The sequence below is a fragment of the Myotis lucifugus genome, unplaced genomic scaffold (assembly GCF_000147115.1).
Source record: "Myotis lucifugus unplaced genomic scaffold, Myoluc2.0 scaffold_363, whole genome shotgun sequence".
Taxonomy (NCBI): Eukaryota; Metazoa; Chordata; class Mammalia; order Chiroptera; family Vespertilionidae; genus Myotis; species Myotis lucifugus.
The window spans coordinates 512,383-528,195 of record NW_005871411.1 but is presented as its reverse complement, the minus strand read 5'-3'; the positions used below and the strand labels follow the sequence as shown (position 1 = coordinate 528,195).

At 37.1% G+C, this 15,813-nt stretch overlaps 1 protein-coding gene across 4 annotated transcripts in view; it reads left to right on the top strand.

The window, feature by feature from the left end:
• The window catches only part of PCCA (propionyl-CoA carboxylase alpha subunit), a 345,017-nt gene that overhangs the window by 181,237 nt on the left and 147,967 nt on the right, over window positions 1-15,813 (top strand). For all 4 annotated transcript variants that reach the window (XM_006101457.3, XM_023764923.1, XM_023764924.1 and 1 more), the window contains one exon: window positions 12,766-12,876. In XM_006101457.3, the coding sequence (XP_006101519.1) occupies window positions 12,766-12,876 (111 nt within the window). The remainder of the gene's footprint in view (window positions 1-12,765; window positions 12,877-15,813) is intronic.

Sequence of the window (15,813 nt, the reverse complement as noted above, 5' to 3'; positions counted from 1 at the left end):
ATATACTCATGCTGAAGGAGAGAGAAAACAGCTAACCTAAAGAACTTTTAGCGGTATTTTGATTGATAAGCTAAAGATAAAATATATGTAAATAAATATGAAATTCTACTTAGGAGATTTGTTTTTCCTAGTTCATGGGTTAGTAGTTCTGAAACCAGTTTATGTCTATTCTGGGATTGAGGAAATAAAGACATTTTGGATAAGAAGAGCCAAATTTCTCACTGTCAGAGAAAGGAGTTACAGATGTGGAAATGGGTAAGGGAGAATTAACCTTACAGTGTTGAAATGAAAAAGAATTCTTAGTTTTTGCCATAGATTGAAAAATAAGTATATAAATATATGTTATTGTATATGTTTATGTTTGTGAACATGCATGTGTGTATGCCCATATATAAATATATTCTCTAGCTCAGGGTTTCTCCATGTTAGCACTATTGACATCTTGGGGTAGACAATTCTTTGTTGTGGGTGCCTATCCTGTGCATCATAGGATATTTATCAACATCGTTGGCCACTACTCACTAAATGGCAGTAGCATCTCCTCAGTTATGACAACTAACATTTCCAGTCATTGCTATATGTGCCCTGGGGGACATATTGCCCTTGATTGAGCACACCAGGCATCTAGATCTTGTTTTCTAAATACCATCCTCCCATGAATGGAATTAGTACTCATTGAGAACATGGCTGATTTCAGTAAGAATATAAGATGAGCCTTATACCTTGTATAAGAAAGTAATTAAGTGTTCAAAAATGATACGGCAAAGATACAGGAGCCAGCTTTAAGAGGCTCCCACTGACCAATCAGGGGAAACTTCAGCAAGAAGGTAAATAATGCTAGCAATTTATTAAAATCCATGAAATAAAATAAGAGTCTAGGAGTTCTTATAGATATAAATAGTTAAGAATGATAATTGAGGGAGAAGGCACACTTCTTCCCTTACAGTAGAATTTTAACTAATAAGTGTAGAAAAACACTTGGCAAACACCAAATTGTTTAGGTAAAAATCATTAGTGATGGATGCTAAAGTTAATGGGTGAAAATTAGTTAAGTATAATAGAAAAATAGTACCTTTAAAAATGGAAAAACATAGCAACTTAGAAGATCAAAATTAACATCATTGGTAATGAGACAGATCAACATCATGTGCCTCTTGATATGATGCACTGAAAAGAGCACATCATTTCTGTGACATTCTTTTAAAAAATGTATAACGTGAGTATAATCAGGAGAAAACATCAGACAAACCACATTGAAAGACAGAGTACAAAATAAATGGTTTGTACTCTTCAAAAGTGTCAAGGTCAAGGAACACAAAAGTGGATCAACTTATCTAGATCAAAGGAAACTAAGGACACATGACAACTAAATGCAATGTGTCATCCTGGATTAGTTTCTGGACCAGAAAAAATTGTTTTTTCTTTTGTAGTAAAGGTCATAAATGGGACAATTGGTGGAATTTGAATAAGGCCTTTAGATTAGGTAATGATGCTGTTATCAATGTTGATTTTTCAGATTTGGTCATTGTACTGTGATTACATAAGAGATTTACTTTGGTTTTAGGAAATATACACTAAAGTATTTAGAGGTTAAATGCATATTGTCTGCAACTTGCCCTAAATGTTTCGGAATAAAACAAAAACAAAAAACAAAATACCAAAAAAAAAAAAAAAAAAACTGTGTAGAGAAAGAGAGGGAAGGAGGAAAAATGAATGACAAAACAAATAAATGTGATAAGATGTTAACATTTGGAGAATCTGGGCAAAGGATATAAGTAATTCTTTGTATCCTATTTTTGTGGAGGTTCTATAATTTTGAAATTATTCAAGATAAAAAGTTTTAAAGATAGGCGAAGAGGAGTATACGCCCTCCTCTCTCCAAAGTTAACATGTAAGGAATAAAAACAGATGCATTTGCAATTTGTAATTATATATCATTCATCTGACTAATTCTAAAAGAGAGAGGGGTTTAAAAATATGTTATGAAGGACAGAAAAGGAAGGGCAATTTACTGTCTAGTTTGATAACTGTTTAGTTGTTTAATTATGTTCCCCCCACCCCAAGTTGATTCTGAGTTTTTGTTAAAATAAAGAATCTTTACAGCAAAAATGAATTAGTGAAAGTTAACTTCTGTGTCCCCATGCAATCAGCAGTGGCTTTGGCCTCTGTTTGATCCTGGCAGTGTGTGGAGCTAATGTCTGGCCAGTGTTTTGGAAGCAGCAGGTAGTCAGGAGAAGGCTGCTCCTAGGGGTCCTCCTCTGTGGCTGGTCATGATTTCCCATACAGATGGGACCTCGTGAACTTTGGCAGAGGTCATCCTCAATTCCCAGTCCAAAACTCAGAGTCATAATTTTTATGAGTATGTGATTAATAATATTGTTAAAATTATAGACTAAGTCTCAGAGAGTACCTCTACTGTCTGCTTATTGTTTGAACAAGGATCAGTTTAAGCAGGATTGCCTTTCCTGGGACATGGAAAGAAAGTAAGCTAAGTATAAAATGGTAACTTTCAAATATGTGGGATATCTTTGAACAGTTCAGTGATTTTTTTCCCACTTACCTGATCCTTTGAGCTTTTAGGTATGAAATCATTTTTTTTTCATTCCCATTTGGTTTTAGAATTAATTAATATATAGTAGTTTTGGGAGCAGTTAAGGCATCTGGATTTTGGTCATCCCACGTTAGCCAGTGTTTTACCTTATAGTTGTTAGGAAAGAAAAACACATAATGGTTTGATTTTGTATGGTAAGATGTAATATTTAATTTTTTAAAATTTATTGATTGATTTTAGAGAGGAAGGGGCAGGATGGGTGAGGGAGGGAGAGAGAGAGAGAGAAGAGAGAGAGGAACATTGATTTGTTCCACTTATTTATGTATTCATTGGTTGATTCTGGTTGATTCTTGTATGTACCCTGACCAGAGATCAGACCCACACTCTTGGCGTATTTGGACGACACTCTAACTGAGCTAACCAGCTAGGGCAGTAATATGTAATATTTTATTCAGAGAATATTAAAGAGAAAATGTTTTTGCACATTAATTGTATTCATGAAACATCATTTATCAAAAGAAAAGTATATATTTTCATGCTGTATTAACTATTCAAGTAGAAAGATTTTTTAGAAGTCCATGCTTCACTTTGTGTGCTTGAGTGGCTGTTCTTTGATATCCAAAATGTCAATTAATATTTGCTTTTAATTCTTTTGAATTATGTTCTCTAAAACAAGCACTATTTAAACTTAAATCTGGAATAAAAATACAACATATCATTTATCCTATAAAATTTCATACATTTTAATTTTTTGGATGTCATCAGTCACAAATTGATCACTGGACATCAGAAAATAATCTTCTTTGTTCACATTATTATTAACTATTTCTGAAAGCTGTGTTGTATTTTACTGAAGACAGAGTCTGATGTAATTTATTTTGGCATTGGGCACCCAGAGAGCAAGAAAATTTATACCAGTATTAGGCTGTAACAAGAAAGCCAGTAAAATTAAATATGAAGTGTATCAAGTGAGTAGTATTATTTTTATTTAACTGGATGAGGTAAGGATAAAAATCCCGAGTTAGATTGCCTTTCTAAGTTGTTCATTACTTATGCAAAAAAGCTTATAAATAAAAACATTCTGAATTCTGTACATGAGAACACCTTTTTTTTTCTTCTGTTAATCCTCACTTAAGGATATTTTTCTATTGATTTTTAGGGAGAGTGGAAGAGAGAGGGAAAGACAGAGAGAAACATCAATATGAGAGAAATACATCGATTGGTTGCCTCTTGCATGAGCCCTGACAAGGGCCTGGGCTGGGAGGAGTCTGCAACCAAGGTACATGCCCTTGACCGAAATCGAACCCAGGACTCTGGTCTGTAGGCCAATGCTCTATCCACTGAGCCAGACCAGCTAGGGCAGAACACCATTTCTTAGAAATAAAATTAAAACTATACCTTGATCTAACTTTCATCCTTTCCTGTAAATTATACATGAATAATTTTTTTTTTTTGCTTTTCTCTGTTTCTCACTTTGTTCTGGATACATTTCCATGCATGTCCACCTCCATGACATCTGTATCCTTCTGTATGTACATTCTAATCTGCCCACTCTTCTGAACTCATCATTTAGACATCATCAATCTTATCTCATGGGCATCTCAAATTTAACTTGCCCAAACTTTTCCTCTCAACCTGTCCTTTTTTTGTAAATGACATCTTCTGTCATGTAGAGCCAGAAGTTTGGGTGCTGTGCTTAACTCATCTCCCCCACTCTTGACAGCCGCTAAGTCACCAAGCTCTGTCTGCATCCTGAATGTCTCTTAAATCTGGCCACTTTTCTTCATCTGTGTTGTCCACCTTCCAGCTGTGGGCTGAGGCTTTGCCATTTTTCAACCTGTCTCCTGCAATTGTCAGTTAATGGTTTCCCCCCATCTTTACTCCTGCCCCTCCCCAATCCCTTTTCCAGCAGCAGCTTGAGTGATTCATGGAATGTATAACTAGTCATATCTGCCCTATTTAAACCATTCTGGTCACTCTCAAGGTCAAGTGAAATCTTTGTATTTTGTATGGCTATCATACCCAGAATGCCCCTCTCTGACTTTTCAGGCACACTGTTCTTTCACTTTGCTCAGACACTTGGGCCATGGGTCCTTTCAGCCTCTACTTAGAAATAGCTGTGGTATCCATTTGCTTTACAGCAATGAAAAGTCCTCCCTAATATTACCCTGTTTGTGGCCTTCTACATCTTTTTCTATTTTTTTTCCCAGCCAGGAAAATTAGTGTAAGTCAGAAATACTTTCCTTTTCCTGGAACTCCTGTCATTTCCTATGCATGTAAATCTCTCTGGCAAATTATCACCCTTTTCTTCATCAAAAGGGTTTTAGTTTGTCTGTAACATATACAATGAAGGAGTTCATTTCCCTTTGATAGCCTGACCTCTTTCAAGGAATCTTTTATTTATAAATTCATGCTGCCTTTTTGTCTTTCTAAGCATCCTAACATATGGCCTTTAGTTGCTCTTCATTTTTCTCTATCTAAATATCACCTATAAAATAGGAAGATGTCACATTTTGCAATGATTTCTTAGGTTTATTGGTTTCACCAGAACTTTCTTATACCTTCTGATACTTTCCCAATAGATAAATAATTACAAAGGCCTTAGAAACATTAGTGATTGAATGTGGACTCTGGCATTGTCCGCAGAACAAGGTGAGGATAACTGCATTTCTCCCGGGCGTGTGTTATAAAGGTATTTATCAAATCATTGTCTGTATGTAATAACTTCTTCCATGGAGTATTTGTGTAGCTAAAAGGAATGATATTAATACTTGAATTGTGGGGCTTCCTCTAAGTATTTTAAAGAAGTTTGAAGAGATTGAAAATTGGATTTTATAAAATTTTATGCACATAGTATCTTCTGAGAACAGAGATGCTCAGAACTTATCATATGATTGTTGGTATGGTTTATTATAAAGAGATGCATAGAGAAAGCCTAGAAGTGTGTATTAGGTTGTTGACATTGATTGCCTTAGAGATAAGAAGTCATATTGTAAAGATATATCCTTCTTCCTAATACATACACATTAGGGTATGGGGTAACCTTCTGTAACAAAGTTTCCTAAATACAGTGGTATGAAAGGGCAGGAATTTATTTACTTCCCATGTAACACTCTGGCTAGTTTATGCTGATGGGGCCAGTTAGTGTTCTGTGGTCATTCCGGGAGACATTGATGCTCACATGCACATTCCCATTCCCATCTTGCTTGCTCCGCTTTATCTACATCGGCAAATCTGAGTTTGAGCCATATCAGGAGCTCACAGGAAGAGAGAAATAAAGGAAGTCCAAGCAAGCAATTCTTTTTTCAAGAAAGTGAGGCCAGATTTGGATACATCACTTTAACTTACAGTCCCTCGTGTAGAAATTAGTTTGTCATGTCTAGCTATAAGGTAGACAGGTAAGTTCAGTCTGTGTCTGGGTGGTCTTTTGTTCAGCTAAGACTATTACTGTCAAAAACATGAAAAGCAGATTTTAGGGGAAACCAGCAGTTTGTCGCAATATACTTACATATTTAAAAAATTTTAATGTATTATTATTTTAATTTATATTATACTAAACTTTAGATAATTATCCAGTCTCTCTGGATCACAATTTTCTTTTTTTAATCCTCACCTAAGGATATTTTTCCCTTTTTAGATAGAGTAGAAGGGAGAAAGGGAGAGAGGGAGAGAGAAACAGTGATGTGAGAGAGAGACATTGATTGGTTGCCTCCTGCACGTGCTCCGATCAAGGCTTGGGATCGAACCTGCAATCCAAATATGTACCCTTGACTGTTGTGCCCAGATTTCAGGATCCCCAAGAAACCAACAGGGAGCCAGCAATTCGATGCAAAAGCATAAGAATCTGTATTTCAAGCTAGCTTGAGCTCCCGTCCACCAGACTCACCGACCCATCAGCTAGCCAAGTGGCCAAGAGACAGAACCCCGCCTTGAGATGGGTTATAAAGGGGGGGTTGGAAGGGGAGGAGAAAGGACTGTGATTGGCCAGGCGCAAGTTGATGTCTTGTTCCTGGGTGTGGCTAGCAGAGTCTTAGACTTCCGGGAAGAACCTTCTTGCCAAGCACGTGGCCAAGGTAAGATGGAGGACGTAGCCCTTACCCTGGGGCAAGATGGAGGGCGTAGCCTTCGCCCTTTCATTGACCAAGACCCTTCATTGCACTAACCACTGAGCACCGGCCAGGGCATCTTTTCTTTTCTTTTTAAATCCTCACCCAAGGATATATTTTTATTGATTTTAGAGTGAGAGGAAGGAAAAGGGGGGGGGCATTTATGTGAGGGAAAAATGTTGATCATTTGCCTCCCATACACATCCTGACTGGGGATTGAACCCACAACCTTTTGGTGCATGGGACAATGCTCCAACCAACTGAGCCACCTGTCCAGGGCACAGTTTTCTTATTTTTAAGTCTCCTTTTTCCTTGTAATTTTAAAAAATTCTATCACTGGTTACTGAAAGTTCACTAAAAACAGGTTCTGTTAATAGCTCCCTCATTTTTCTTCCTGTGATATCTTATTGTGACATGAGTAGTAGGGGTAGAATAAATGTTGATAGATGTAGATTAATTTGCTCAGAATATCAACATTGTTAAAACCTAATAGCAGATATTGGCAAACTTTTTTGGTAGAGAGCCAGAGATGCAATATTTAGACTTTGTGGAATACATGGTCTGTGTTGCAACTACTTGACTCCATTGTTGTAGCATGACAACAACCATATGTAAACACTGCTGTATTCCAACAAAATTTTATTTACAAAAATAGGTGGTAGACGATTTGACCTGCAGGGAGTAGTTTGTTGAGACCCTTCATTTTAGGATCGCTATGTCCTCAAGATAGAAATAGGTACCAATTTAGATCTGTGGAGCTTCATTCTTACAGAGTATGAAATTGGAAAGTAGGTAGGTAGATCACTGCTGGGGCTTAGGATGCAGTACTTCTATCTGATGTTTATTATATACTAGAGGCCCGGTGCACAAAAATTTGTGCACTGGGGGGAGAGCGGGAGGGGGGTCCCTCAGCCCGGCCTGTGCCCTCTCGCAGTCTGGGACCCCTCGGGGGATGACCACCTGCTGGCTTAAGCCTGCTCCCCAGGGGATTGGGCCTAGGCTGGCAATCAGACATCCCTCTGGCAGCCTGGCAGCCCTCAGGGGATGTCCACTTGCCAGCGGGGAGCAGACCTAAGCTGCAGTCGGACATCCTTAGCGCTGCTGAGGAGGCAGGAGAGGCTCCCACCACCACCGCTATACTGGCAGCCATCAGCCTGGCTTGTGGCTGAGCAGAGCTCCCCCCATGTGGGAGCGCACTGACCACCAGAGGGCAGCTCCTGCATTGAGCGTCTGCCCCCTGGTGGTCAGTGTATGTCGTAGTGACCAGTCATTCCCAGTCTTTCTGCTGTTAGGGTCAGTTTGCATATTACCCTTTTACTATATAGGATAGAGGACTGGTACACGGGTGGGGGCCAGCTGGTTTGCCCTGAAGGGTGTCCCGGATCAGAGTGGGGGCCCTCCTGGTGTGCCTGGCCAGCCTGGATGAGGGGCTGATGGCTGTTTGCAGCTGGCCACACCCCCTTTAGGGTGGGGGTCCTCACTGGGGTGCCTGGCCAGTCTGGGCGAGGGGCTGAGGGCCGTTTTCAGGCTGGCGGGTGACTGAAGCTCCAAGCCTCTCCTTTTTTTCTTTTTTTTTTATTCTGGGATTTATTTACCTTCTATAATTGAAACTTTGTTGCCGTCACTGGAGCTGAGAGCTGAGAGGCTCCTGCTCGCTCCAGCTCTGAGGCCACAGCCTGCTGAAAGCAGGTATTTAGGGTTTGTTTACCTTCTATAATTGAAACTTTGTTGCTGTCACTGGAGCTAAGAGCCGGCTTCTGCTCGCTCTAGCTCCATGGCCACGGCCTGCTGAAAGCAGGTATCTGGGGTTTGTTTAGTCTATAATTGAAACTTTGTTGCTTTTGGAGCTCAGAGCTGGGCTGCGGCGGGCGGGGAATCTTGGCTTCCTCCATCACTGGAGCAAGCAAGCCTCCTGCTTGCTTCAGCTGCGTGGCTGCCGGCCGCCATCTTGGTTGGGTTAATTTGCATATCTCGCTGATTAGCCAATGGGAGGTGTAGTGAAGATATGGTCAATTACCATGTTTGTCTATTATTAGATAGGATTGCCTTCTGCTCTGCATTCTCATATCAAAGGATAATAATGAGCACTAAGATAATAATATACCTTCTTGAGTGGCAGACATTGCATTCAGCATTATCCTATTTGTAGCTCATGACAATCATACAAAATAGGTTCAATTATTATCACCATTTTACAAATGAGGAAACTGAAACTTTTGAGAGCTTACATAGCTTACCCAGAGGTGGACTTGGTATTTGAACTGGGGAGATTCTTTGCTTACTTGATCATTGTAAAAGTGAAGGCTCAAGAAGATTGAATAGCAGGATAAGATTCAGTCTTTCTAGGTTTGTTTCACAGCATAATGGTACAGGTTAGAACTATACAGAAGCTGGAGGGAATGAACAAATCTCAGATTTGCTTCAACTTCAGCTTTATTATGTTTCAGTTGCCCTGCTCTTCTTATGGAAGCCTGTTTTCTCGCGATTTGAAATGCCTCTTTTCAGTACTTTTCCTTCCTACTTAACATCGTTGTAATCTATGTGACCAAGATCAAGTACTCTTTTCATAAAGTCTTTCTATATCATAAAACTCTCCCGATACCATTCATGTCCCTCTTGTAGCAGTTTATATTTGAACTTTACTTTGTAGTAGACATTGTGTATTAGGCTTAGTTTTTCCTACTAAGATCAGTTTTTCCTACTAGATCAGAAGCTTTTCTCCTCTTCTTCCTCCTCCTTTATTCTCTTTCTATTCTTCCCTTGATATATAATAAACTTCTCATGTATATACCTGTGAAATCGTCACAATTAAGATAGTGAACATTTCTTTCACCTCCAAAAGTTTTCTTTTGGTTTTTAAATGCCCATAGGAGTTACTTCATTTATTTTTTTTCTTGCATAACTCAACAAGCTGATTTTATTTTATTTATTTACTTGAGGCCCGATGCATGAAATTCATGCAAGAGTAGGCCTTCCTTCCCCCGGCTGCCGGCACCAGCTTCCCTCCGGCACCCGGGACCTGGGCTTCCCTCTGGCCGCTGGCAGGTACCCGGGACCCGGGCTTCCCTCGCAGCCCTGGCTTCATCTGGAAGGTCATCCAGAAGGACGTCTGGTCTAATGAGCATATTACACTTTTATTATTATAGATTTTTAATGTTAAATTTATTGGGGTGACATTGGTCGACATGATCATATAGGTTTCAGGTATGAGTTTCTGTGTTACAAGGTCTGTATATTGCACTGTGTGCCCACCACCCAAAGTCAAATCTTCTCCTGTGACCATATATTAGGACCTCCTTCTCCCCCAACCCCCTTTCCTCTGGCAACCAGCACACTGTTGTGTTCATGGGTTTTAGTTTTATACCTCACATATGAGTGAAATCATATTATGGTTCTTAGCTTTTCCTGACTGACTTATTTCACTTAGCATAATATTCTCAAAGGTACATCCATGTTGTTGCAAATGGCAATATTTCATCCTTCCTTATGGCTGAGTAGTATTCCATTGTGCATATGTACCACAGTTTTTTTAATCCAGTCCTCTATCGCTGGATGTCTTGGTTACTGTGACTAATGCTGCAATGAACATAGGGGTGCATGTATCTTTGCAAATACATGATTTGGAGTTTTTTAGGTATATACCCAGGAGAAGGATTCCTGGGTCATATGGAAGCTCTATTCTTAATTTTTTGAGGAATCTCCAGATTGCTTTCCGTAGTGGTTGTAGCAGTCTACATTCCCACCAGCAGTGAATGAGGTTTCCCTTTATTCCACAACCTCTTCAACACTTGTTATTGCTTGTCTAGTATGGCCACTCACAGGTATGAGGTGGTATCTCGTAGTTTTGATGTGCATTTCCCTAATTGCTAGTGAGATTGGACATCTTTTCATATATCTATTGATTGTTCATATATCTTCTTGGGAGAGGTGTAGATTCAAAGCAATCCTGAGGAAAAAAAGAACGAAACTGGAGGTATCACGCTGCCTGACTTCAAATTATACTGCATAGCTACAGTAATCAAAACAACAAGGTATTGGCAGAGAAACAAACTATATATCAATGGAACAGAATAAAGAGTCCAGCTATAAAACCACATGTATATGGACAGATAATTTTTGACATAGGAGCCAGAAACACAATGGAGTAAAGATAGTCTCTTCAATAAATGGTGCTGGGAAAATTGGAAAGCCACACGCAAAGGAATGAAACTAGATTACAGTTTGTCCTCATGTACCAAAATCAATTCAAAATGAATCAAAGACCTAAATAGAAGATCTGAAACAATAAGTTACATTGAAGAAAATATAGGTACCAAACTTATGGACCTTGGTCATAGAGAACATTTAATGAACTTGACCCCAAAGGCAAAGGAAGTAAAGGCAAAAATAAATGAATGGGACTAGATCAAACTAAAAAGCTTCTGCACAGCAAAAGAAACTGACAACAAAACAGAGAGGCAGCCAATCAGATGGGAGATGATATTTGCAAACAGTAGCTCCAGCAAAGGTTTAATATACAAAATATACAAAAGCTTTCTTAGAACCTTTGCAATCCATCTTCTCTCCAATCCTGCCCCAGTGTAGCCACATGATCTGATTTCTGTCACTGTAAGTTGTTTTACATTTTCTGTAATTTTATATTAATACTAGAGGCCTGACCTGTGGGGATCGGGCCAAAACTGGCTCTCTGACATCTTCTGAGGGGTCCTGGATTGCGAGAGGGCGGTTTTCGGGTGACGCACCCCGGAATCGGGCTCCCTCCTCTCTGGTTCCAGGTGCATCACTCGAGAACTGCAGCTGCCAAGTCACCACAGCTTGGCAGCTCCTGTGTTGAGTGTCTGCTCCCTGGTGGTCATTGCGCGTCATAGCTACCAGTCAGATGGTCGGACAGCTGCTTAGGCTTTTATATATATAAATGCTCATATGGTATGCATTATTTTTGGTTTTGTTGAATTCATAATAATTTTGAGATTTATCTTTGTACATATTAGTGATTCATTTCTTTTTATTGCTGTGTAGAATTCCATTGTATGGACAAACCACATTTTAAAAATTCATTTACCTATTGATGGACATTTAGATAATTTCCAGTTTTTGACTATTGTAAATCAAGCTGTTAACCTTTGTGCATAAGTGTTTGTACAGGCATATGGTTTTATTTTAAGTTGGGTAAATACTTGAGAGTGAATATTTAACTTTTTAAGAAACTGCCAAATAGTTTCAAAGTGGATGTATCAACTTATATTCCCCACCCAAGGGTATGACAGATGATTTTTTTTTCACATCTTCACCATCACTTGGTATTATCTGTCTCTCAACCTTTAGCCACTTAAATTAGTGTTTGGTGATATCTTGTGTTTCTTTTGCAGTAGAGATGTTGAACTTTTTTTTTTCTTTTTGTGCTTACTGGCCTTTTGTATATGTTTTGTGAAATGTCTGTTCAGATCTTTGCTTTTATTTTCATTTTGGTTTGTTTGTCAAGTTATTATTGTATTGTTAGCATTCTTTATATATTCCAGTTACAAGATTTTGTCTGATATATGTGTTGTGAATATTTTATCTCTGTCTGTTGCTTGCCATTTCATTTTCTTAACTATATCCTTTGAAGAACAGACTTTTAAATTTTGACGAAATACAACTTGTTGATTATTTTCATAATTTATAGTTTTTGTGTACTAAGAATCTGTTGCCTATCTCATGCTAAGAGATTTTTCTCCTGTATTTTCTTCTATGTTTTGCACTTTTAGGTTTTATTTTTAAGTTTGTGATTCAACTTGAGTTAATTTTTGTGTATGGTGTGAGTTAGCGTTGAGGCTATTTTCTTTTTTCCTAAATGGATATCTCATTGTTCCACCCCTTATTGAAAAGACATTTATTTCCCCATTGAATTGACTTAGCAATTACCAGCTTCTTAAATTTACATTTAGAGTTTTATTGCTACCTCAAGTTCAGATATTTTTTTGTTGTTACTTGAAGTGAATGAGATGATTAAATTTGCATTGTTCTTGCTAGATCATAGGAAAGTGGTGATAAATTTCTCCTGATAATAAGAATTAGATTTTTAACTGACTTATTGTTCTCCAGTTCAATCTGATCTTTTATTTTTAGGTGTTATACATAATATTGCATTACTTCGAGAGGTAATAATCAACTCACGCTTTATAAAAGGAGACATCAACACTAAATTTCTTTCTGATGTATATCCTGATGGCTTTAAAGGTTTGTATGCATTGAAGTATTTTAATATTAAAGTTATTATTTTTTACTTATTGTAATGTATACTTTTTTCTATTTTGAAATTAAGGCCTTTGGCCTATATTATACTTGATTTATTAACATACTTAGAATATCCTAGACTATTGACAGTTATGATTTTGAGTATTCATGAGTAATTCACAAATATGTAATCTATAATTTTGTTGAGTAAAGAATTAAACTATGTGGAATGTGTACTAGCCCAGTTTTGAAGCAAACATATAGCCAGAGAATTAGCTTACCTGATTTTCTGATTTCTGCAAGTCAGAAGAGTTCTGCAGGAACTGTTCTTTAATAATTAAACACTATATGTGTATGAAAATTAGCGCTGAAAATTTCAGAATACCAGTTGCTATTCCTGTTAATAAAAATGAAGATGTCTAAGAAGATGATGGTTTGTATTCTGAAAAAAATTGGTTTTGAGTAAAATAATGAGTGGAATGTGAAATTTAGTACTGCAAAGTTATCAGTGAGTGTTTCCAAGTAGTAGGAAAATTGCTCATCAAGTTAGAGACAGAGAAAACCATTTAGTGAGCATTGAAAACATAGTTAAATGATATTAAGAAAGGACATGACTTACATGAGACTTAATAGAAATGTTATTCATGTGAAAGCAAGAAGCCTCTACATATATTTCTAATGAACTTAGGGATATACGAAAATTAGATATTCTCTCACAAATATCATGTTCTTTATATCCATTTAAAGTCTTTTACTAGATAAAATTTCTCAATCATTTTAGAAAATGTATTTAGATTGAGGTCAACTTCATGTAGTTGAACTATCAAATACATTTACAAAGCAATTTCTTACCTCAGAATTTACAGTACAGTATTTTCATAAGACTAAATGGAGATTATTGTTTTGATTGTTCTTTCCAAAACTTTAATGCTACAGGATTTTATCATTAGTACCAAGAGAAATGGGGAATGTTTTTTATTTGGGAACTGAAATAAGACTAATGAATCATCAGTCGTTTTCCTGAACTTTTAAATTTTTGTAAATATAAAATACAGTCTTAATATATTACAGTTTTATATTTGCAGGATTATTTCATTATTTCATGCTATCATGAAGTTAGGAACCACTTATGTTATTGCTTTTTATTGTATCCCTAGCAACTACACAAATTCTAGGTTCAATCAGGATTTTCAGATGCTTTTGTGTCTGCCTGGTGAATGCATCTGTGGAGGTGATATGACATGAAACAGTAGGCAGAAGAAACAGCAGGACAATACTTCAGGGAACCTTTCAAACAGGCATATTGTATGTGTGTATGGATTCTTATAAATGCACACATTTACATATGTGTCTCTATATATATGCATGTATGACATAGAGAAGAAAATGGGAAATTAAAATTTCTAATTGGAGTTTACTCTATGCTGTACATGTAACAGTAATGTTCCAAATTCTTAAGGGAACTCAGATATTTACCTAGAACCTAATATTAAAATTTTTTGTGATAAACTTAATATATTACATTGTGTTTTTTTTGGTAGGAAATTATCAGCACTGTCACAATAATTGTGTTTATTATGCTTATGCAGAATTTTTAAATTCTTATAAGTTATTAGAATGGCCTTCAGCAATTTTTAACCTCAGCTTTCATTTTACATGTGAGGAAGCCAAAGCAGAGAGATCAGGGCTAGAAAACCAGTAATATGCTAAAACCAGACATTGAATTTAGAGCTTTCAGCTTTTCTTTAGTGCTCATTCAGCTTTGGAAGGATTCAAAGTCATAAATCACAGAAGTTTCAGAGTATGCCGTATGTTGTCATATTGCCTGTAAGGACTTTGAAGTACATACCTATATTTACCATTCTTCATGTCTACCTCTTATTTTCTCATGTGATTTTCATGTCAGTTCTTTCTTCTCGGAATGGCTACTATCTCTTGTTCTTTATCTTCAGATTACTGTCCCCCTCCCCCCCATTTTTCTCTAGAGCAGGTCTTAAATGTATTAAACTGTGTCATTTTGATTGTTTGATATATGTGCCTGAAAGAGCAGCAGGAAGTGGCAACTGAAGTTAATCCAGGATCTTCTCCATATGTTTGAGGCAGGGTCACTTTGCCCCTTTGGGATTACCCATCTGCTTCCCATCTGTCCAGCTATCATAGGCCTATGCATAGGCAAGTGCCTATTTTTATAACTGCATAGAAATTTTTTATGATAGGTGTTTACTATCCCAAGTTTATTTGTAGACTAGGACAGTGTTCCTAAAGGTTCCTAGATTGAACTTTGAAATGATTGTGAGTAAGTTTTAAAAATAGGATACACAAGAATTTGTTCTTCATGTCAACTAATTTTATTCTATTGTTGCAAAGCTATTTTCCTTTGATTAAAAAAATAAATGGAAATGGGGATGAAGGTATTTTGATTCTGAAATAAAGAAAAAATGAGAAAGTATTTTAAGACCTATAATTTCTGTTGTCCTGTAGTGAACATTTTGGATTTATTTCTCTGCTGCATTACTACACTGAAATCGCCAGCCTCATCAAAAGAAATGATCAAAATCACCTGAAAAGTTGCAAAATTTTTATAGACATTTGATTCAGTATAAGAAAAATACCTTTAATTATACTTCTCCCCCCCCCACACACTGAATTTAGTCAAGGATTTCTTTACCTTTAAGAGTGGTACTATGATATATGGACTGAAGTGTGGCCTTTAAAGATCCAGTCATTAAAATTATTTCAACAAGTAATAGATGTAAGCTCTAGAAGAAATTCAAAGACAAATAATACATTTTTCGTGCTCTTGAGCTTATATCACAAGAGAAATAAACATGTAAAGAACTAATTACAGGATAGACTAAAATAAGTGCTAAGTAAAGATATAAGCAAAGTATCTTAGTAGAGGCAAAAGAAACCAATTCTGATTTAGGGAATCAAAGCTGG